The sequence below is a fragment of the Uloborus diversus genome, chromosome 3 (assembly GCF_026930045.1).
Source record: "Uloborus diversus isolate 005 chromosome 3, Udiv.v.3.1, whole genome shotgun sequence".
Classification (NCBI taxonomy): domain Eukaryota; kingdom Metazoa; phylum Arthropoda; class Arachnida; order Araneae; family Uloboridae; genus Uloborus; species Uloborus diversus.
In genome coordinates this window covers 164033347-164055690 of record NC_072733.1, presented here as the reverse complement: position 1 = coordinate 164055690, position 22344 = coordinate 164033347, and the positions used below count along the sequence as shown (strand labels likewise).

Below are 22344 nucleotides of genomic sequence, written 5' to 3'. Positions count from 1 at the left end.
AATATATTCGCTGCTGTGCGGATACATTCGTTGCGATCACGCGCATCTCGCGACAATCATTCAGGCTCTCCTTCTTTACTTCTAATTTGTTTAAAATTAATATTGCTAATGTAAAACGTAGTAATCATAGCTAGATAATATAGACTGCTGAAAGAAGCTTAGTTTTAAAATTTTGAAATTTAGCTTAGGTCTTTGATCCATAGGCTCACATAATTGGCATGAAATTTAGTTCCTTGTAACCTCAAAGCATATACCTGCAAGTATTTATTTCTTATGATTAAAAATGTTTTTGTTTTTAATTATTATTATTTTTATTTTATTTTATTTTTTTATTTATTTTTTATTTTTTAATTTTTTTTTTATTTTTTTTTTGTACGTGATAGACAATGATTAGCTTGCAGATACTTTTGAGTTGCATGCGCAAATATTTTATATTTTTATCTGACTCTGCCTGTTGGCAACCTAGTTCTGTGAAAATGTCTTTTAACTTGTTGAGGGTCATATGAACATTTTACCAATGTACCGGGTGATCAGAAAATGAGTTTGCATTTGAAAAATTAACACGGAATGAGGTATGTAGATAGGTAAAAATAGATGCACATGCTTAAAATGAGTTTTCTTGTAACCACGGGAAAAAATATGTTGAGGAATCGGGGTTGGATGTAATATTTTACCATTCCTATTGATGTCGGGTGATCGTGGTAGACTGTAGGACTCGACCGATGCATCGGCGCCGATGGTTCAACAATTTAGGCATCAGCATCAGCGGCCGATGTTAATTTGGAGGAAACATCGGTCCATCGGCCTTAAAAACATCGAAAAGCCGATGGAATAGGCCGATGTTTTCGAAAAAAAGGACCTTTGTTGTTTTACTTTTTAATACAAAGAAAAGGGAGTTATTGTTTTCATATAAAATTGTTTACTTAAATTTCAGTATGAATTTCTATTTTAATCACCCCTGAAAGTGTTTTTAATACTGCATTGAGGTACCAAACAAGTTAATTATTGCGTTGTTTCTTGCAGCAGGATGTACGTATGTATCTCTTATGTCATAACTCAAAAATGGTAATCTGTAGAAGGATAAATTTTCGCATGTGGGGTGTGCGTACATATATTGCCAAATTTGAGACCATGGAAACAAATTTGAGATGGCGAATCCGGTTTTTGTGTCATTTTATTAGATTCCGTTGAACAGATGGTAATTTTATATTTTTCGATATTTGTAATATGAATCACAGTAATGCAGTCTTTTCTGTATCGCTTCGGCGGAGTTACAAGTTTGAGGCCCGTCAAAATACATTTTGGGGCCCTATTTCTCTATCACAGAAGTTGTAAAACATTTATCATAAGCATTTTTGTAACTCCTACGGTGCCCCTAAGGTTATGGGGCCTCTTGTGCAATTGCAGCATTTGCTATATTTTAAACCTGCCACTGCACGTCAAAACAAACTCGAGTGCAAGTTTGGAAAGGGTTTTTCTGCTCAATGTTTATGATTATTTTGAACTCTATTTTTACGACTATTTTAAGAATTTCCGAGAACACTTGCGTGCCCCTCCTCCCACTCCCTCAATTTCTGAAATCAAACTATTTGTACTTCTGAGTTGTTTAAAACTAACTCCATTCATAAAATTAGAGATTTTTTTTTCAAACTTTATCTATTGTTTAGAAAGAATTCAGAGCATTAATGTAAGAAATTGATTAAAGACGTGTTGAATGGTGACATAATTCGGAAATCAAGGAGATTTTTGAATTTTTTCTTCCGAAGTGCTGAAGTAGATTCAGAAACTTTTCCGAGGCGTTGGTGGTAGCTGTTCTGTACTAAAAAAATGAGACCGAAGTTAAAAGCGCGAAGTGTGAGTTACTCTAAAATCAGAGGGTGACCCCCCTTACCCTCCCTCATCGTTTCAAGCATTTCTTAAATATCTAGCGATTATTTATTCTGGTTAAGAAATGTCATTTTGCGTATTTCTCATACTTGTTTCATCTATATTTCGTAATGTATCATCTTTTTTGCATCATTAATAGCGATTGATTTCTTTTCTGTTGTAAGTAACTATTTTTATGTATTTAGATAAAATCAATGAATAAGTTATTTTCATTTTTTATACAAAAGTTTCATGAACTTTCTATTATGCAATTTTTTAAACTTCAGAAAATTGTTGTTAAATTGAAAAAAATAATTTGAACTTGTTTGTAAAGCTTCATAAGAGATTAAACAATCAAATTGCTCAATATTATGTGTGCAAACATCAGATGAAGTATTATATGTATTCAGTTTTTAACTTGGTGTAAATATTGAGTTTATTGTAGCTGCGTTTTAAGAACCTCACTCTTTTCATGGCTATTTCTTTTTTCAGCACAAGTTATGTCACTGTTATAGCTTTTATGAGAAATGCAAACTTTTCTATTGATACATTTTAAATAAGTATAAAAATATTCCTATTTTGATTTAATGTTGTAATTTATCTGTTACCTTTTTTGTTTTATTTGATGACTAAAAAATGTCTATGTGCAATCTTTCCACTTTAATTGCGTAATTTGTTGACGTTTCATTGTTTTATTCTTTTTTTTTTCTTGAATGATTAAACAACATAATTTAATGTTTTTTAACCATGTTTAGTGTATCTAAATCAATACATTATTACAATATTACTGAAACCTTAGTTATATGTTCAAATTAAAAAAAAAAATTGTTATTAAACAGTCTTTTTGTTTTTCTTCGCTTTTTCCCTTCTTCCTCTTTTTTTTAGGTGGGGGAGGGGGTGGGGCTGTTGTTCTTTCTCTTTCATCATACAGCAGTCAGAAAAGGAGAAACTTAACTACACCCGATACAGATGGTACGTAGTACGATCCAAAAGTTCACGGACAAGCTTTACCCAGAATGGACCTTACCCAGAATAGTTCACATTACCGAAGCACATCCACCTTCAAAAGATCACCTTGAGGGACTATGTACTTCTGCCAGTGTTCATATAACTTTTGGAAACACTCCTAGAAGCCATTTTTTGCTATCTTCTATGATGCAGCTTTATCTTCTCCTGACGGAAGAAAGCGGCGTCCATGCAAATGTTTTTTTGTTGGGAACAGGAAAAAGTCACACGGAGCTAAATCTGACGAAACGTTATGTTATTTGTTTGTCATATCAGAGTATTGACCAATCAAACCGTGCGTCCTCAACATGAAAGTCGCCTTCTTCCTCACAATGAAGTTAAAGCTTCAGCATAAGAGGTGTTTACAGGAGGTTGCGAAAAATGTCTTCCAGGAGAGCTTCTAAAAGCTATACGAACGTTGGCAGAGTGGATAATCGTTCAAGGTGACTATTTTGTAAATAGATGTGCTTCGGTAATGTGAACTATTCAGGGTAAGGTTTTATACAACTTGTCCTCGAACTTTTAGATCATACTACGTACGTATGAGTTTTCAACTTACTATTTCATAACGTTTTGGAGTGACGCAAGTTTACGCGCATGAAGACATCACAAGATAATTTACAATAATGGGGTTGTTTTCTTCTGTCAAAAGTAGTACCTTTTGTCACTGAAATTGATAGAATAAGCAAAAAAAAAAAAAAAAAAACATTGACCCAGAAAATACTTTTATTTTCCCAACAGTTATCTTTTAATTAATTTTTTAAAATGTTCGATTTTTCAAACAAGGCGTGGTCTTGATGACGTCACAAATGATGCTCTTTGGCGCATTTTTCTACCACGTTTCCAAATTATGATAATCAAGAAGCGAATTAAAATTGCGCTCTACGCTTGCTGTCAACCATATCGTTGCCAATGCATGTGAGTAAAGATGCGAATTAAATATTTTGTGCTGTGAATGGCAACATTGAATGGCATTTTATCATTTTTGATGTCATCGGACAGAAACGTAAACAATGAAAGTGCACCGATTTAAGTAATTTTTAATAAATATTAAACTTGAACAAATTATTTAAAAAATGGTCAGATCCTTTGTTTTTAAGCACGCTCTTTCAGAAAAAAATACTTCTACAATTTTGGAAACGACCCCAATTACTGAAGTTCATAATGGATATTTTGGTCATCTATATATTCTTAGGTACATATGCATGTACAGATGTGCCAAAAAAACTTGTTTAGTATAAATTAGATGATCGTAAAATAGAAATTTAGGTCGAAATCTGTTTTTTTTTTTTGTGATTGCAATTCCTTATTTGTAGAAAGGAAGTAAAGTGAAATGAGTCAATGATCCTTTAAATCCCTGACAATCTTATCAATTTATTTCTGTTTGATTTTTTTTTTTTTTTTTGCCATCGGCCAATGGCATCGGCAATCGGCCATTTGGAGGAAAACAATCGACCATCGGCCATCTTTGAACAATCGGCCAACAATCAGCATCGGCCCATTGGCCAAAAAATGCCATCGGTCGAGCCCTAGTAGACTGTTAACTGCAGTATCCCCAGAGCCAAAAATCACATGGGGTGAGATCTGGAGGGGAGGCCAAGCATGACGAAAGTGGCCACTATGCATGCGATAATCACCAAACAATGCATGCAAAAGATCTTTTTCACACTTCTAGCATTATTGGGTATAGCACCGTACTGTATAGAAATCCTGCACATATTTTGTTTCATGCGTACAATAAAATCCCATGTCATTTCAAGCATGTGCGCCAATTTTTATCTATCTACACACATTAATCCAAGTATTATTAATTTTTCAAATGTACCTGTATGCTCATTTTTTGATCACCCGATAATGAAATAACTTTCTTTTTTATTTTATGATAATTGCTTATTTTTTTAACAAACATTGCAATTTGTTTGAAATCACTAAACTTTAATGGAGAGAGAGAGATGTAGACAATTTATATAATGATGATGCAACCTGCAAAAAAGTTGAATTGGAATTTAAGACATGCATACCTGTAATTTTAAGTTTTATTGTTACCTGAATAAAAAGTTCACAAGCACTTAAAAGATTTTTAGTTTTAATAACTCATTTCTCTAAAAGATTTTACAGGGACCGGAATTCTCTTTTTTGAATTCTTTCGCATTTTGAACACAGTTAGAAGATGCAACGAAGGGAACCATGTTTTCTTTTTATTTGAAAATGTTGCTCCTCTGATTCAAGAAGATAAAGCTGTAATAACAAGTTTTTTAATGGTAATTTTGTATCTATATTAAAAAAATTCTTTTCACTCTATCCAATCTTAACTGTGATTGTGTGTTTACTACATTATATTTAAATTTATTTGGCAGAAAATTTCTGTGGTACATGGAACATTCTTCTAGAATTATCAAACATATACTGTATGACCAAAAGTATTGGGACACTTTCAAAAATTCACATTTTTATGGATTTCTGGAGAAATAAGGGATTAATTGCTCTGTAATATTTTTCGTATAAAAGGTGTACTCTAGTTGTCATTTACCAATAAAAATTGAATCTACTACTCATTTAAGGGACCAGCAACAAATTGAGTAAACACAAAAAAGGTTTTTGATCATTTTTCGTTGTAAATAGGTGGGAATAAGCTATAAATTTTAGCAATAAGTTAATGGACTATGAAGAATTTATTTTTATATTTTAGTGAAAGTATATAGTACCCATGGAGATATAAGCATTTCTTTCAAAAATACAAATTTTATTTGAAGGTTTTCGGCTCATAACACGCAGTTTTCCGTCAAACATTACTAAACTTTCAGAATATTTGACAGCATAAAAGAGAAACATAAAAACTTGAAATTAGAAGATTGAAAATTTAATGAAATATGAATGTTTAAAGCAATATTTGGCTTTTTTATAAATTAATAGGCGATAAATTGTGAGGGATCGTTCACAAATAATCTGTTTCTGTCATGAATCACTCTGCAGGATAACAGGAAAGTGTTGCCGGTTTGCGAACAACCCCTTAAGATTCATTACCTATCCAAGAGTTATTGAATTTTGGCTCATTAAATGGCTGATAATGTTGTAAATTTTAAAGATATCAAGCTGGATTTTTTTTATGAGTTACAGGATCCACTTGCACTTTGGATTATGAAGGTTTATTGCTCTCTTTCGAGCATGCACAGTGAAAATTCGATTGCTTTAAATGACACATTTGATCAAATTTTTAATATTTTAACTTCAAATTTTATTACATTATGATTCGCTTATTTATTGTCAAATATTCTGAAAGTTTAGTAACCTGTGACGGAACACACTCGAAAACCTTCACGTAAAATTTGTTTTGAAAGAAATGCTCATATCTCGGTGGGTATAAGAGATACTTTGACAAAAATATAAAAATAAATTTTACATAGTTAACTTATTTCTGAAATTTATAGCTTATTCCCAGCTATTTACAATAAAGGATGATCCAAAACCTTTTTTTGTTTTCTCAGTTTGTTGCCAGACCCTTAAATGAATAGTAGACTTAATTTTTATTGGAAAATGACAGCTGGAGTATACCTTTTATGTAAAAAAATTATAGAGCAATTGGTCTCTTATTTCTCCAGAAATCCGTAAAAATCTGAATTTTTGAAAGTGTCCCAATGCTTTTAGTCATATAGTATACATAATACTGTATTTTAAGTTTTATTTTGCAGGTTTATATCATACTTAGAAAAAGATTGGCCATTAGGGTGTTCCAAAAAAATGAAACTTTTTTTTTTTTAAACGCATACCCACTTATTTTTTTTCTTTTTATATCAAAATCATTGAAAAAACAGTTTCATGCAAATTGAAGCACGGTAACCCATGCCGACTTGCACCTAAACGTGTAAACAGCACGTGTATTCCTAAGCAAGTGAACGCAGGCAATGCAATACTTTGCAAAGCTCAAAATAGCTATAAATGGCGCATTGAAAACAAATCAAAACAGAAAAACAGATGTTGGGGGCTTATTCATGGCAATTTGCAAAACTTAAAACGGGTCAGTACGAATACACTGCGGTCAGTGAGCGCAATATAGTTCTTCCATTGTGAATGAAACATGGCAGTGGAATTGCATAGCTTGATAAAAAAAGGATATTTTTAATGGGAGTCATAAAACATCAAATTAAGGGCTCGAACTTCCCTGCAACGAACAAGTTCTGTTTGGTTTTATAACATTCGAGAAGTAAATTTAACCATCAGTGAAAGTGCAAATCTCGCTATTCAGGAATGAATCATCTTTTGGGAAAAGACACATTTCCACTAAATTGTTGCCAAATTGTGTGAGTAAACTTAAAATCTTGTATCAAATTTGGAGAGACTTACAAAAAAAAAAAAAAAGGCAAGGAAATTGCAAGAAGTATTCAGGCAGTGCCAACTAGAATTTGTGAGTAATTTAAACAATTGATTTGATATTGCACATGCTGATGCACTTCAGTTAATCAAAATGGAGAAAGATAGGATTTTCTTAGAACTGTAACAAGTATATCAGAACCTGAGAGAAAAATACCAGAACTTGGAACAAGTATATCAGAATCTAGAACAAGTAAATCAAAACCTGGAACAAGTAAATATGTAATGAGGAGTAATTTTATTATTCCAAAGTTAGTTGCTGCATTGGACAGGTGTCAGTTAAGAATACAAGAATCTGTGTTTATTCTTGAAGCTATTATTGACGCACTTGGGTGTTACATTGATGAATTTTCTGTCAGCATATCTTTTAAATTCAAAGAATTCGAACCGACGACGAGCAGAAGGAGCCGCGTTGAAAGAATAAAAGCTTTGAGTGCTCAAAAATCAGAAGATCGCTAACCTATAGTTATTTCATATGGATGTAAAAACACAGGCTGTTTGGAAAGTAGTTTTAGATTGGAATCTCGAAGACAAAGTTGAAATTCTCTATTGTGATACTAGAGCTTAAAATGCAGGTCGTTATAATGGTACTTGCACCCTTCTTGAGCAAAAATTTCATAGAGAAATGCTTTCTTTTGCTTGTCGCCATCATATATATAAACTGGTATTAAAGGCAGTATTCAAAGTGAAAATTAAGCAAGTCACAACAAGCCCTGATATTACACTCTTCCAAATCTCAGAAAGTCTTGGAAAAATATCGATCCCACTAAAATACAGTGCTATAGAGGAGCTGCGGTGTTGTTTAGAATTGATGGCTCGAACGATTTACTCCTTAAAACTATTACTATTTAGTTCACAACTAAAATTAGAAATGAAGGAAAATGAAGCATTGTCAGATGTCTGCTTGTTTGTAGTGATGATATACATGAAACCATGACTTTTTTCAATGCATTTTGGAAGTCAAAGCACTCAACAAAGATTTGTGCTTTTTGAAATCTTTGAAAACGTGCGAAAATGTGGACCCAATTATCTCAAAAGCTGCTCCACAAAAAATCATCCAGGATTTATGGTATTTATCTGACGAAATAGCAGTCTTAGCTCTTTTTGATGATGAGGTAGAAGAAGAAATAATAAAATATTGTGACGAATTTACGTAAAGAAGCTTTTTCGACGCATGAGAAAAAATACATTCCATCGAAGTAAGATCTTTGTGGTTCATCGTATGGTACGTTTTGCACATTGATTTCATCTAGTTGTTTAATTATTCATTTATATCGTGCATTTGTTACCGCTTATTTGATTATTTTGCAGAGAAAACAATTGAGGATTTCATATCAGCAAAAGCCAGTCATTGTTTACTAGACTTAAAAATTGATGATAGTTTTTTCAACAAGAACCCCTCTTTATGGGTCAATGATATTTAATTCCTTGATGCTAAAAAGACGGTCTCAATGCTTAGAGCAGTAAACGATGTAGCTGAAAGAGCGGTAAAAATGATGCAGGACTTTCATGGTTCGCTACCAGTGGATGAGGAGCAAAAACAATTTGTGTCATGTTGCGTTTGAGAGTACTGGAAGATTTATCTTGACTGCAAAATGCAAACATTGAACCAAAAATATGTGGAGTGATGTTTCTTGCAGTGTAATATTGTTATAAATATACGCTTTAAATAAATTGATGTCGCATGTAGTAAGGAATTATACAGTCACCAATCTTCCCACTGTAGTAGCCGTATAGGATTTCAGGTCCAACTTTGACCTCAAGTCTGCACGGGTTCCCGTCATTTTATTGCAATAAAAAAATTTTCTGATATTTCTGAGGTGTAAAGGAAAAAATATGGAGGGTATGCATATTCGATTTCCCTAATTTTTTATCGCCGTAATATCTTGGGACAGCCTGTTGGCCATGTTAGAAGATTTTTTTTATTGCAAAAATCAAACGCATTTTTAAAATAGTTTTTCTAAAGAAGTTGGGAAATGTAAAAGAAATAGTTCAAAATTTTAAGTCATGGCTTCATTGACTCTCTCAATTATCAGCATCTAACTTTTGGGGGCATCTCAGACGGCTCTGTGAATGTGTCACTAGTTGTTGATCAAGTTGGAACATCACACAGCAGAGAGAGAGAGCAGATTTAATTCTTAACTCATGGGTCACAAAGTGAACCAATTGTTTCAATTTGGGCTACAAAAATATAAAAACAAATATCTGAATTTTTTTCTTGTATAAATGTGTATTTTTTTCCTTGTCTAGTTGACGATTTGATAATTAACAAAAATCCCAATTGGGTAAATTGTTTATGTTTATAAAAATTACATTCATTAAATGAGCCATTCTGATATTGGAGTACGGAAAATATAAAGCTCTGATTTTTATTCGTTCATTACATTTCATTTAATTCTTTGTTTGAAGATTTTTATATCTAACTTTCATACTATTTATTAATTAATATGTTTGAAATGGAACTAGTCATTTAGGTCATATTAGGTCTTAGGTAAGTTCTCTCAAAACATGCAGGAAATGCAATTTTTTTAAAGCTCTTAACAGAAAATATATTGATGAAGAAAGTTTATCTTATAATCACTCACCAAAAGAATAAAGCAATGCTTAAAGTGCAAAATTGCAAGAAAAATTGCTGACATGTATTTTGGTGTTTCAAGGAGCCCCTTTTTAAATGCAAGATGTGGTTGCTTCCATAAGCCCAAGTCTTTTTTACTGTGATAAAATTAAGTTCTGAATGTGCATGTCTGTATCATTTATTGCACATTGCACTTTCAACTCTTTTTTTTTTCCACAATTTGTTACTAACGCTAGAATTTGCTTTGGCATAATTTATATCATTTTATCTTGAATATATTTAGTAAAATTTTAAACACGCAAGGTTTTGTTAAGCTCTTTAAAAAAAAAGAAAAAAAAAACATTGTGATCCATCTCAAAATCGCAATCAGCTCCAATGTGTGTGTGTGTGTATTCCTCAAAAACAATGAGACGAAAAACAGATATTCAGACATTTCAATGCAAATTAAACAACTTCTTTGGTACTGCATAAAGATTTAAAAAAAACCGACTATGACGAATTTTTACGATTTTTTTAACGAACGCGTTTTTCACAAGCACTCGATTATAACGAGCAAACACCTTGGTCCCTTTGTCTTCGTTATAAGCGACTTCAACTGTATGATAAAAACAAATTCAAAAATAAACTTATGCAAGAAAGGTTGTACTGACTAATTAAATGGCAGCCTTATTGGAATTCAAAATATGAAAAGTATGTATCCAAGAATTTCGGGGGAGGATTTGTCTCCATGGTCCCCACCCTATCTATGGCCCTGCTGTGGCTATTTTAGGAAAATTATTACTAAAATGAATAAAAACTTCCATTCTATTCTGCTTTTTTCCATGGATGAAGAAATAAAAAATTAACTCATAAATTACCTTCAAATTTCCAAAAGAAACCTGAAATGTTTTGCCACATTGTTTCAAAATATGCATTTTAAAAAGTAGGATTATGAAATGTAATAAACATATTTATGAACCAAAAAAAAAAAAATAAACATTCCTTGTCTAAAGTATAATTTTATTTAATAACCATAAAATATATTTTACCAACTTTTGAGTTCGAAAACATTGAGAAACACTTGCATAGTGATTTACATTCACTATGCTCAGTTATGAAGAATTTTCAAACGTTATCCCATTTTTTTGAACTATGGGAAAATGAATATGTGTATGTATATGCTACCATTTATAAGAAATAATGTCTAATAGTGTGTTTACGCTTAAAAATGTATTTATATCTGCTCTAAAATCACAAATTACTGCTTTAAAATCCAATTTAACCTTCTCTGCTTTCGAGTATGTGCTTCAGAAAATAATTTTGTATGTTCCACTCCTTCTACATCATTAATTTTATTGTATTTCTTAAGTAAGATATAAGTGAAAAATTCTGATATAATCACGAGTTGGCAGCAAACGAGTGAGCATTTTTTTCTGTTTTCTTACTTCCAGTGAGTGACACTCTGTTTGTTTAACCAATGTTAGATCAATATTTTGTTGTTGATCTAATGTAATGAAACACATAATCTAGTATTGTTTTTAACCTTTTCATTCATTAATTGATGGTATTTTAGTCCTAGTTGAGAACGAGATGGTAAAAACAGTGTAGCAACCACATCACGAATGTAGTGTTTTAGTGATACATTGTGAGTAAATGTGATGCACAGTGCATATAGCATTAGCAGTGGACTCAAAGGTGCGTGGCATCTGAACCAAATGCAAGTTCATATCAAAGTTTAAAGAGCAATTTCTCATTTTGAAGTTGGCTGCAGATACGACTTTTGTGCTTAGCATAGCAGTATAGTATTCAGAACTTATTTAATGCATAAATAGTCTGAAATCTATGGAATAAATAAAAATTCATGTAAAACTGATAAGAAGTGCAGAACCTGAGCTGCTGGTAGCTTTCAGGTAAATTAAGCACTGTTGGGATAAACATATTGTTAGATTAAAAATGGTACTTCAGGATCTTTTTTGTACAGCTGCTTTTATATACAGCCTAACTTGTTTATAACAAGCATGAGGAGGTTCTAATATTTCCTTTTTATAACCAGGGCTATGGTGTCAAGGGAAAACGACCAACTCTGGTGCAGATTTCTGGGATTTCAGAGCCTTGGACTCTGACTCCTTTGCCCCAAAATCAATCAGACTAACTCGGTAGCACTGGCAAAGTTATGAACAAAATGACCCACTCCCCAAAATCAGCCCAAACTAAGTCTTTGACTCTGTAGCCCTGGTTATAACTGAGTGCTTGTGAAAAACATGTCAGCAACATCAAAGATTCACATACACAGTGGAACCTCGATTCTTAGACTCTAGGGTGGATTGAAGTATTTTTTTCGGAATTTCAAATCAGCCAGGTTGAGAAAAGTTGTCCACTAGCACTAAACAATTAAATGTGAAATTTCAAGTTGGTCAGATAAAATCTTCATGCTCTGCGAGGTGGTCAAAGTTTGCAAATTGAGCCCAAAAATGTATTTTTTTCTTCTTTATGAATACATTAATTTGTAATAACTTTTTAAATCGGCCGGATGGAAAAATGGTACCCAATGGGGTGAAATACTATGATGTAAAATTACATGTCCGATAACATTTTCATGCGCCGCATGGTGGTTGAAATTCACAAATTGAGCCCTAAAATAGTATATTTTCATCAAGAATGGGGGGAAAAAAACCTAACTTTTGAAATCAACCACAGGAGAAAAGTAGCTTCATACGATTAAAACAATTCATATCCTCCACAGAAAGCAATTGATCACGTGATTCGCTATTTACTAATCTCATTTTCATTAGAATGAGATTAGTTAAGCCAAAGCAAAATGATATTAATAAACATTGTGTAATATATATTAGAAAATATACAAAAGGGAATAAACTATCCAACATTAAAACAAAAACAAAAAGCTTGTTGAAACAAAACCCTCAGAAACAAAGATTCCATACGTTATTAATATTCATGTTCCTATTCCTGTTTATAGTTCGAAGGCTAAGAGTATAAATTACCATCCATCACTTTTCCTTTCTTTTGGAATAGTAGCTCAAAAAGTAAATTGCTTAAAATATAAACTACTTAGAACATCAAGAAATTAATTCACATCAAGCATGAAGAAATGGCCAAAGTGATGTCACCAACTGAATCAAGTTGAAATCTTACGATCTTTGCCAATGAGATCTGCCCTCTATTCATTCAGGGCAGAATGGATAGTGACCATCCGAAAGACTGTCAGACATTAACATCCCCAAACGAAGACATAATAGCAGCTTGCTTCTGGGAATCTTGGTTAAAATAATTTAATTCTTACATTTCATTAATTGATTTAGCTGCTTTGTCTTGAATTTTAGCTGCAGTATCCTTTGGTTAATGTACTTCATAAAATAAAAAATAAAGTCTGTCACCAGTTGATTTCAAAATAATGCATCTCCCCACTAACTTTCGGTTGACTTCAGAATGTTAAAAAAAAAAAAAAAAAAATCAAAGGGTTAACTGAGCCAGAGAATGGAAGTTGATGGAAATTCAATGAATCTCAAGATAATTGCTTATTACAAGCAGGGATTACTCATTAAATGTGAGCCATAAATATTTGTTTACCATAACACATGTTACCACAATCTTAAGATTGTAACTAAAAAAGTATATCTAGTTTCTTGGTTATGTCTGAGCTTTTGTTAAATCAGTGCTCATTATAAGCAAGTTCGGATACATTAAAATAACTTCACTTTCTATTTGATTTCCTTATCATTGAAATTCTCTTATGCTACTACTAAAAAATTTGGTTAAAACAAAACAAAACAAAAAAAAAAAAAAAAATCCACCAGATTTCCTTGTAAAATATTCATTTAATTACATTTACTTGGTTGAAGATATTTTTATATTATAGAAATTCTAGTTGCACCATTTACCAGGAAGTTTGAAATGCAGATTTCAGAAAACAGTTGCCTCGCCATTGTAGTTTGTACAATAAAAACGTAACCCTGAGCCATTCCTTTGTGTCATCAACAAGTATCAGACATGCACAAGTGATAAATTGGATAAATTACATTGTGTTGTTGCATTCAATGTGTTAAAGTGTGTATGGAATAGAGAGCATTCGTAGACAGCACGAATTTTTTTGCTTTTATTTGAAGAAGACTACTGATGAATCATATCGATTACTTTGAGAAGCTTATGGTGAATATGCCCCATTACAAGATATGTGTGAAGGATAGTTTAGGTATCTCAAAAATGGTTACTTTGACGCTGCTGACAAGGAACTTGGTAAATTGCAAAAAAAAAAAAAAAGTATGAAATTCTAAGGAAGATGACTCACAGACACAAAAATAATTTTCCAAGCAATTGGGCATTAGTCAAACAGCTATTTTCAATCAGGAAAAAAGGCTAGAATACCAAAATAGGCTACCCAAAAATCTTTTTTTTTTCATGCTCAATTGTTCAATGCTCCATCACATTTGGAAAATTGGTTCGTGAACACATTCTAAGCACTTGGCCCTAAAGTTCCATTCCATGCCAGGGATGAAAATCTTCCGCAGATCCGCAATTTTCCGCTTTTTGTATTTTTTTCATTTTCTGGCCGCCGAGCTTTTTCCAGTGATTGATCGCAATCGCGTTCAACCCGTCGGGATTTTTGCTGACTCACGTTTTCTTTCTAAAGTAGAAAGAAGAAAGAAACTTTGTTTTGTGCGTGGGGAGGGGAAAAGGCTCGAGAATGACGTTGAATGCTTCAGCGTTTATGCATTTAGAAATCAGATTGCATTCGTTTCCGTAACACTGGCTCATTTTTGTCTACTATGCCGTCCTATTACTTATATAAACCTTTATAACTTTTTGTAGATTATTATTTTCAACACTTCTTGTATGTATTTTTTTTTTTTGCTGAATACTTGTACGCGCATTGTTTTGCAACGCCCATTTCTGTTGACCTAACAATTTGTGTCTAGCTCCAGTAAGGAAGGTAAACACCTAAGGTTTAGCAGATGCCTTTCTATTTCACATTTCTGTAGCTAGGGTCAGGTGGGGTGAAACAGGGCGGATTTTGTCTATTTTTTTAAATGATGCCATTTGCAGACCCATAAACTTTTTTTTGTACGTTTTTAAAAATTTCTTCTTTACATCTGACTCTTCCCCTTTAATTTAAGTTGCTTCTCATTGAAATTTGTTTTCATTGACAATCTGAAAATTGCAATTAAAGTATCTGACCCATTTCACCCCACGGTGGGGTGAAATGGGTTTTAATGGGGTGAAATGGGTCATAGCAATAGAAATATACAATAACTAAGAAATTATTACCAAAACACGTACAAAAGCTGAACAAAATTGTTTCCAATGAACCATTTATTTATTTTAACTTATTCAACACCAAAATATTTTGAACTAAAACTCAAAAATATAATGTCCACAACAATCGAATTCTGTTCGTTCAATGTCTTCAGAATTCGACATCTAGAAACAATGTCTGTATCTTCTTACTCAGGGAAGATGTAGTATTTGCCTGAGTTGACTTTTCATAGAAAATTTATGTTTTTGTAATCCTGGTCATTGACTTCTGTCAAGTGATCAACGAATTCTTTTGATGATTTCTTCCCCTTGTATTAGAAAAAAGCCCACTCCCCAGATGTTGGTTCTTGCATAAGCAACTCAGACATTTCTTCATCCAAGAGTTAGGTTTCATTCGGTTGCTGCTTCTTAGAAGATGTCCTGGCTCTTGCTTTCGTGAGCAATTCTGGCTTCCCCTTACATAAGTGGTATGCCAACCTTTTTTCAAAATTCCTGGTCCACTCTATGCCAAGAGTGCCATAATTGCATTTTTCAGAATTGGTTTCATGAAATCCTTAGCAACAATGGTTGTATCTTTTTATCAAATGGGAAACCACACTTTGTGGAGCTGAAGCAATACATCTTTCTTCTTCTTCACTTAGCGTTGTACGTCCACCCGAACCTTTTCGACTTTGTGTGTTGGAGACCCATCTCCTCAGTGTTTCTCTATATTATCATATTATCATCTGCATCCTTGCAGCTGCAGGAATTGCTAAACCACTTTCAACTTCAATTAGTGCAGCCTCTAAATCAGAGTCTGAATATTTCTGTTCCCTTTTTCTTACATACACCCCAGGCATTTTCATTGAATAAATAAAAAATTTGAATTATGAAAGAGTAGCTACTACGAAATAGGTTGTAAATATGGATGGCAAGTTTAGCTTTTAAATTCTACACATTAATAATACATACTTTATTTTTGTTACATTTAAAAATCTTCTAAATTTCCGTTTAAGACCAACTTATGGATTTTAAAAGTCAATTTACTCTCATTATGAATTAAAATTCGCTAATCCTAATTATGCCCCATTTCACCCCACCACATGAAAATAGCAACAAAAGAAGAAAGAATTAATACTTTTCCTACCTGTTTTTTGCAAATTGTAGATGAAAGTCTGTTCTAACTGATAACACCTGAGAATTTCAAGAGAGAAAAAATGTATAGCAAGATTTTAAGAAGTTTGTCAGGCTTCCAAAAAATTCACGTGTGACTTGAGAAACAAAATGTCAGTGTAGTGCTCCCAGCAATTTACACAGAAACTTTTTAAAAATCAGAATTGTAGCCAAAAAGCCCCTCATAACTTGTGTAAAGTTTGAGAAAAATTCAGCCTGATCAAAAATTTTTGTTGATAAAAATACACAGCATAACCCATTTCACTCCACCTGACCCTATCTAGTGAATGAAATGTCAGAACTCAAATTGAAAAGCTAAATCATTTTATTTATAAATCTAATAATTAACAACTGTAAATCATAAAAACTTCTGTAAATGGTATAAGCAAGTATGAAGGATTTCAACAATACTCAAATCAATCTTCATGTTCCAAAAGAACATCTTTCCAAAAAAATATTTGACACCCTAACAAGAATTATTCTAAAATGTTTCAAAAAAATTTAAGTCCCTAACTCTCATGGCAAAATCCTAATATCCATCTCCTAAGTTCAGGACGTCGCTTCAACAGCGAACGATCCTCTTAAAAACACGACTGTCGTCAGTTGAAAATGAGAAACGCGAGCAGAACACCATGAAGTAGTGAAGCCGCGAAAGTTGAAGCACGAAGTAGCGAGGGATCAATGTATTCAAATTTTAAGTCTCGCAATTTTTTCTCTTTTTTGACTTCAGGCTGTTTTCATCCCTGCCATGCACCAGACCTAGCTTTGTCCAAATAATACTTGTTTGCATCGATGAGTCATGCACTTACTGAGCAGCTTTAACCCATTTGGGACAAAAAATGCAAATTTGCCTCAGTGGCTCTTCCCGTCAAAATGACTCTATTCTGTGTGACGGCCAATGCTGCTCAAAAATCCGAACAACGTGCGTTTGCGGGTTAGTTTTGGAACAAAATGTCTGTTAGCAGATGACATTACTTATCTATGTTCCATTCAAATGATTGGTCTCGAACATTAGTATTTTTCTGACGTCAGAAAAATACTAATGGGGACCCTCATTAGTATTTTTCCCTCAATGGGAAAAATGGGGGTTTTCCCATTGAGGACCCCCATTCAATGGGAAAACCCCCATTCCCTCAAGTGTCTTATTTTTTGGATTTCGTGAAAGAAAACATAAACATGTGCTAGCAAGTGAAAAGGGAAACATAAACTCATTTTGAAATGGCTGTTTCTAGTTTCAATTCCAATTATAATGGGATTTAATCGTAGATATTCTAGCAAGGGGTTTTGCGTTTAGATTCATTTGTGAAGCCATGGGAAACACATTATCTTTCTAAGGAGGAAATATCTAAATTTATGAGTGATCATCTCTGGATCTTTCTGGCGACATTGAAACAACTATAAATTATTTCTATTGGAGTTCTTCTTACTTTCTAAAATCATATGCTGAAAAAGAAGGCAAAGAATTTAGATGGAGATGTATAGTTTGCTCAAAGCACAGTAAAAGACGAAACACTACCTGTGAGTGTAAAATGAGCAATGCGCATTGATCCGTGCTTTGAAATTTTTTATGTGGCTTTAAAATATTAATTGTTACAATATTCTTCAAGTATTTCATAATATTAAGAGCAAATATTTTTCCTGTTTTGTACAAAATATATTGTTTAGTTTTGGTACTTTTGTTATAGTAAAAAACAATATATTTTGTATTTTTATTGTTAAATATTGGTTATTTTCATCAAATTTTTTTGTTATGATTGAAATTATGATATATTTTATCACTTATTAAAAAAATTTTCATTTCTACTTAAAGTGTAATTTTTATCCATTATTATGTAACCCAATACTTTCCGAAATTGTGCATTAGGCTTCACGGGAGAAATTGCCCCGGACCTGTACGCGCAGTCTGCATGTAACAGCTGTCGGTCTCAGGGAGCGCTATCTTCTATGGGCTGCCTTCCCGAATGGGTTAATGGGTGCTAGAATTTGAAAAAATGGGGCAATGAATAATTCTATAATCTTTTTTTTTCTTCTTGAGGTTAGGTTCACAAATTGCTTGAAAGATAGGGAAAATGCATTAGAAACCATGGAGCATTAAATGAAGCACTTTTTATCATTCATTCAAATTGAACATGTTTTTTGAAAAATAAACTGCATTTCATACTTGTACACTTGGTTAGTGCTTTTTTAACCATCGATGCAACAACCATAAGTATTATTGAGCTGATTTGTAGTTGTACATTGAGTGAGTGTGTTCCAACTGCCTAGAGGATTAAAATGAATGTCAATTCATTTTGTAATGTTAAGTATTTCACTTGATTCAAAAAGCTCTCTTTTTTAAAGGTGGAACCAGTTCTTATTGATGCCATATATATATCTCCTCAAAGAAGGTTGCGAAATTATTGGGGAAATATTCCTGGAATGAAAGGGTAAGTGTATGAGTGCTAAATAGTAATTTTATATTATAAAAAACGAGCACATAAAAACTTTTTAAAAAGAACTAAGTATCTTCTGTTAAGTATAGTGTCATGGCATATTAGATTTGACAACTGTGTAAAAAACATTGCTGGATATAAAAAGCAGTTTGGTATTTCCCCAGTCTACAAGTTCGGATTGTTGTAGTTATCTGTTGCTAAAATGAAAAAAAAAAAAAAAACTGATCCAAAGTTAGGCAGGGACATTAATGCTGTGTCTAAAATTATACCTATTACAAAACAAGTTACAGAGATCTTTAAATTGCTTCAGAAAAGCAGTGTTCCTTTGTTTAAAACTGCTACTGGTTTCAACTGTTGATCTCTAATAAAAAGGTTAACATTTGTGATTATGCATAAACCATTAAAAGTTTTTATGCAGCTTAAATGCAAATCATTCAGATTAAAAAAATAAAAAAAAAGTTTCACTTGAAAGTCTTCATTCATTTATCAATTCTTATGGTGTGTTTTTGTATTTTATAGTGTATAAATTAGTTCATTTAAATATTCATGTAAAACCATTGGTTTTGAAAGACTAAAGTAAAGTATATTTTGTTTTTTTAATCATTATTAAGTTTGAATTTTATTCACATTTTAATTCATGGATAATTCTTATTCATTTTATATTTAGCAGTTGTGTCATTTGAATTTTCTTAGGCCATTTGATTCATTTGATAGAACAACCATTGGATATTATAGACCAAGTAGGGAAATGTGGATGGGATTTTATATTGCTATCAGGCTGTACTGTTTTGATTTTTTGAATTAAATATTAATATGTACTGTATCAGCAGTACTCAACCTTTTTCTTTTGAGCTACTGAACATGTGACAGCGTAGTTCACACAACCTTTTTAACAAAATGTATAAACAGAATGTATTAGCCAACCCTTACTGTTATTCTGAAGCTTTTGTTACCTAGATATAAATATATAAACTTACTTATACTTTCTCTTTTTAGACTTGAGAGTTTTTGGAATGAACTACAAGATGAAAAGTAAGTAATTGTATGCAAAGCATTGATGCAAAATTTCTGTACTTCTTTTACCTCTTGTGGCAAATGAAGGCTTTTGAAAGAAATTCCAGTTACTTGAGTACAGTCTAATCTAGCAGTTTCTTTATTTTAGCAGTCACAACAAAGTACTTTTCAAAGCTTCAAACTTTTTTGCATTGAAAATGTGATTTAATGGAATTTCAAAACATAGCTATTTATTTTTGTAATTTCTTCACTTCAATACCATTCATCTCTCCTAAATAACAAGCAGATTTTTTTTATTACATTAATAGTAGTTGCAGAAATCACAGGTACTGAAAATTAAGATTTCATAAACCATTTACTGGATTAGTTCCTTTCTTTTTCTTCCTTTTTTTTTTTTTTTTGAATTCACAAATAGTAAGTCTTTTGTTTATTTTGGTGTATCTTTCTTTCGCTCTGTTTTGTAGCTAAGTCTCCTTTTCAGCATTTTTATTCAGAATACATTAGTTGTGCATTATATGTCAACTTTTGATTATTTGAATGGGGTAGCAAGAAAGAAAAAAAAAAGTCTAATTGATAACATCATCTCTCTCTCACTCATTCATGCATTTTTTCTGCTTAAATTTGTTTTTCTACTAGGGAACATTTCAAAGCTCTGTATTTTAAGACAGACATAATGTTTTCTTTTTATAACAATTGTGTTTTACGTTTCAAGCGACTAAACGTTTATTTAAAATGTAAAAAAGAATTTTAAACCAGTAGTTCAAATTACTCAGTGTGCTTATCAAGTATTTTTTTAAATGCTCAAATATATATAATAGTCAAAATCATTGATTGAGTTCTGGCCTCACCAACAATGAAACTGGCAATAAAATATATGTACTTATGTCCGTCAATCCCTACCTTAGTATAAAACCGTAGATCATATAATAAATGATTAGTGTGAGGACATTATTTTACTGTTGGAGAAACTAAAATACAGCAATTTCATTTTAAAAAGGTTGTATTCCTAATAACGAATAGATGCGTCTATTTCTGCCTGTTAACCGGATGTTTGCCATTCTATATCATCGGTGGTCAGTCTATAAGAATAGATTCCTATTCTGCATTAAGCCATAACAATAATTTTGCAAAAAAAAAAAAAAAAAAGAGAAAAACCATTGTATTTGTTGCCCAGGTTTATAAGAGTGAGAGTCCCAACCTTCCTATGCAGTAAACAAATGTTTTTATGCTCTCGTGAAAAGTAGTGAAAATGTGAATTACGTTAGTCTGGTTTTGAGGTACAGATATTTATTGGAACACATGAAATTTGAAGGCCAATCTCTGATAAAAAGTCAATTTGTCTCTGTCATACCATGACTGGTTGTTTTCTAGTATCTAAATAATTAAATAAAATATGTTTTAATGAATCTTTTTCAAAACTCTAAATAATTAAGCTGAGTGAAACTCCAATTAATATTTCTCCAGTTGAAAAATTGAGTTGTCCATTACTCCCTCTCCCCATAAAACACCATTGTTTCCAATATTAGAATAAACCTTTGCAACAGACTTTAGTCTTTATATCTATTCTTTATCATACCTTTCTTGAATTTCATCCCTCTCCCTCCAAAAAAAATCCTGACTGTGCCCTTGAATGTAATATTAACCCAATGAGCTCAAATGATGAAGCCTACTCACATATGCTTGAATGGCATTGATCACAAATGAGGGGTTTTCTCCAAAATGCCAAGGCTTACACATCTCCTTATCATTTGATCAGTTTGTTAGATTTCTCTTATGTTAACCTTTTCCACCACATAACATGATTTTGGTTTTCAGTGTTTATATTGTGCCTTAATTAAAAAAAATTTAATATATTTTGATACAATGATTTTTTTCTTTCAATTTCAGCTCAGTTAACTTTAACTCACTGGATGAAAGCCTGCTAAATGAATCACTCTTAACTAATCTTGGAAGGAGAGCTATGGTACATTTTAAAACTAGTTTTTCATAAAATAAAAAATTCAGCTGATTTCTGTAACTAATTTCATTATGTTTTTTAAAGAAATGTTTTATCTGTGTAGCACAATAATAGAGTATGTCTACTGCTTTCAAAAGTCATGAAAGTGTCACGAGTTTTAAGCTAAAGTTATAGAAATTTGAAATAGTTGGGAGTTATCAGCAGCTTTACAGATTTTTTTTTTTAATTGCAAACAAAGCTAGGGTATGTATTGATGAATTGTTATTTGCATGCTCATCACTGCATGGTAAAACATATCAAGTTAACACCTACAGCTTTTCCTCCCCATTTCCAATACAAATTATTGAAGAAGTCAGATGAAACCTATATCATTCACATTGTACTGTGCCATAGAAAGATATTTTTACAATTAATTATTTTTTTTTTTTTAACTTCAATTTTATGAAATTTTTATATGAATATCTTGATTTAGTTGCAAAATTCTTTGCACATTTTAAACTTTCATACCAATCGAAAGTTCTGATTTGTTTAACTTAGGATAAACTTAGTTCCACTTTCTTGGTTGATAAGAAAGTTCATAATTAATGTTTAAAAAAGAAGAAAATCAAGGCTAAGATGAATTTTTTTGTTTGTTGATGACAGTTTTGGGTTTTTATTTTTTGGGAAACTGTTCAAAGCAAGTTTTATCCTGATGCATGATCAATTACAGCAAGAATAAATAATCT

The 22344-nt window shown here is 32.1% G+C and overlaps 1 protein-coding gene across 1 annotated transcript in view; it reads left to right on the top strand.

The window, feature by feature from the left end:
* The window catches only part of LOC129219031 (DNA (cytosine-5)-methyltransferase 3B-like), a 91839-nt gene that overhangs the window by 57165 nt on the left and 12330 nt on the right, over nucleotides 1-22344 (top strand). The window contains exons 7-10 of the mRNA XM_054853351.1: nucleotides 4981-5132; nucleotides 18557-18642; nucleotides 19645-19680; nucleotides 21550-21625. Coding sequence (XP_054709326.1) covers nucleotides 4981-5132; nucleotides 18557-18642; nucleotides 19645-19680; nucleotides 21550-21625 — 350 coding nt within the window. The remainder of the gene's footprint in view (nucleotides 1-4980; nucleotides 5133-18556; nucleotides 18643-19644; nucleotides 19681-21549; nucleotides 21626-22344) is intronic.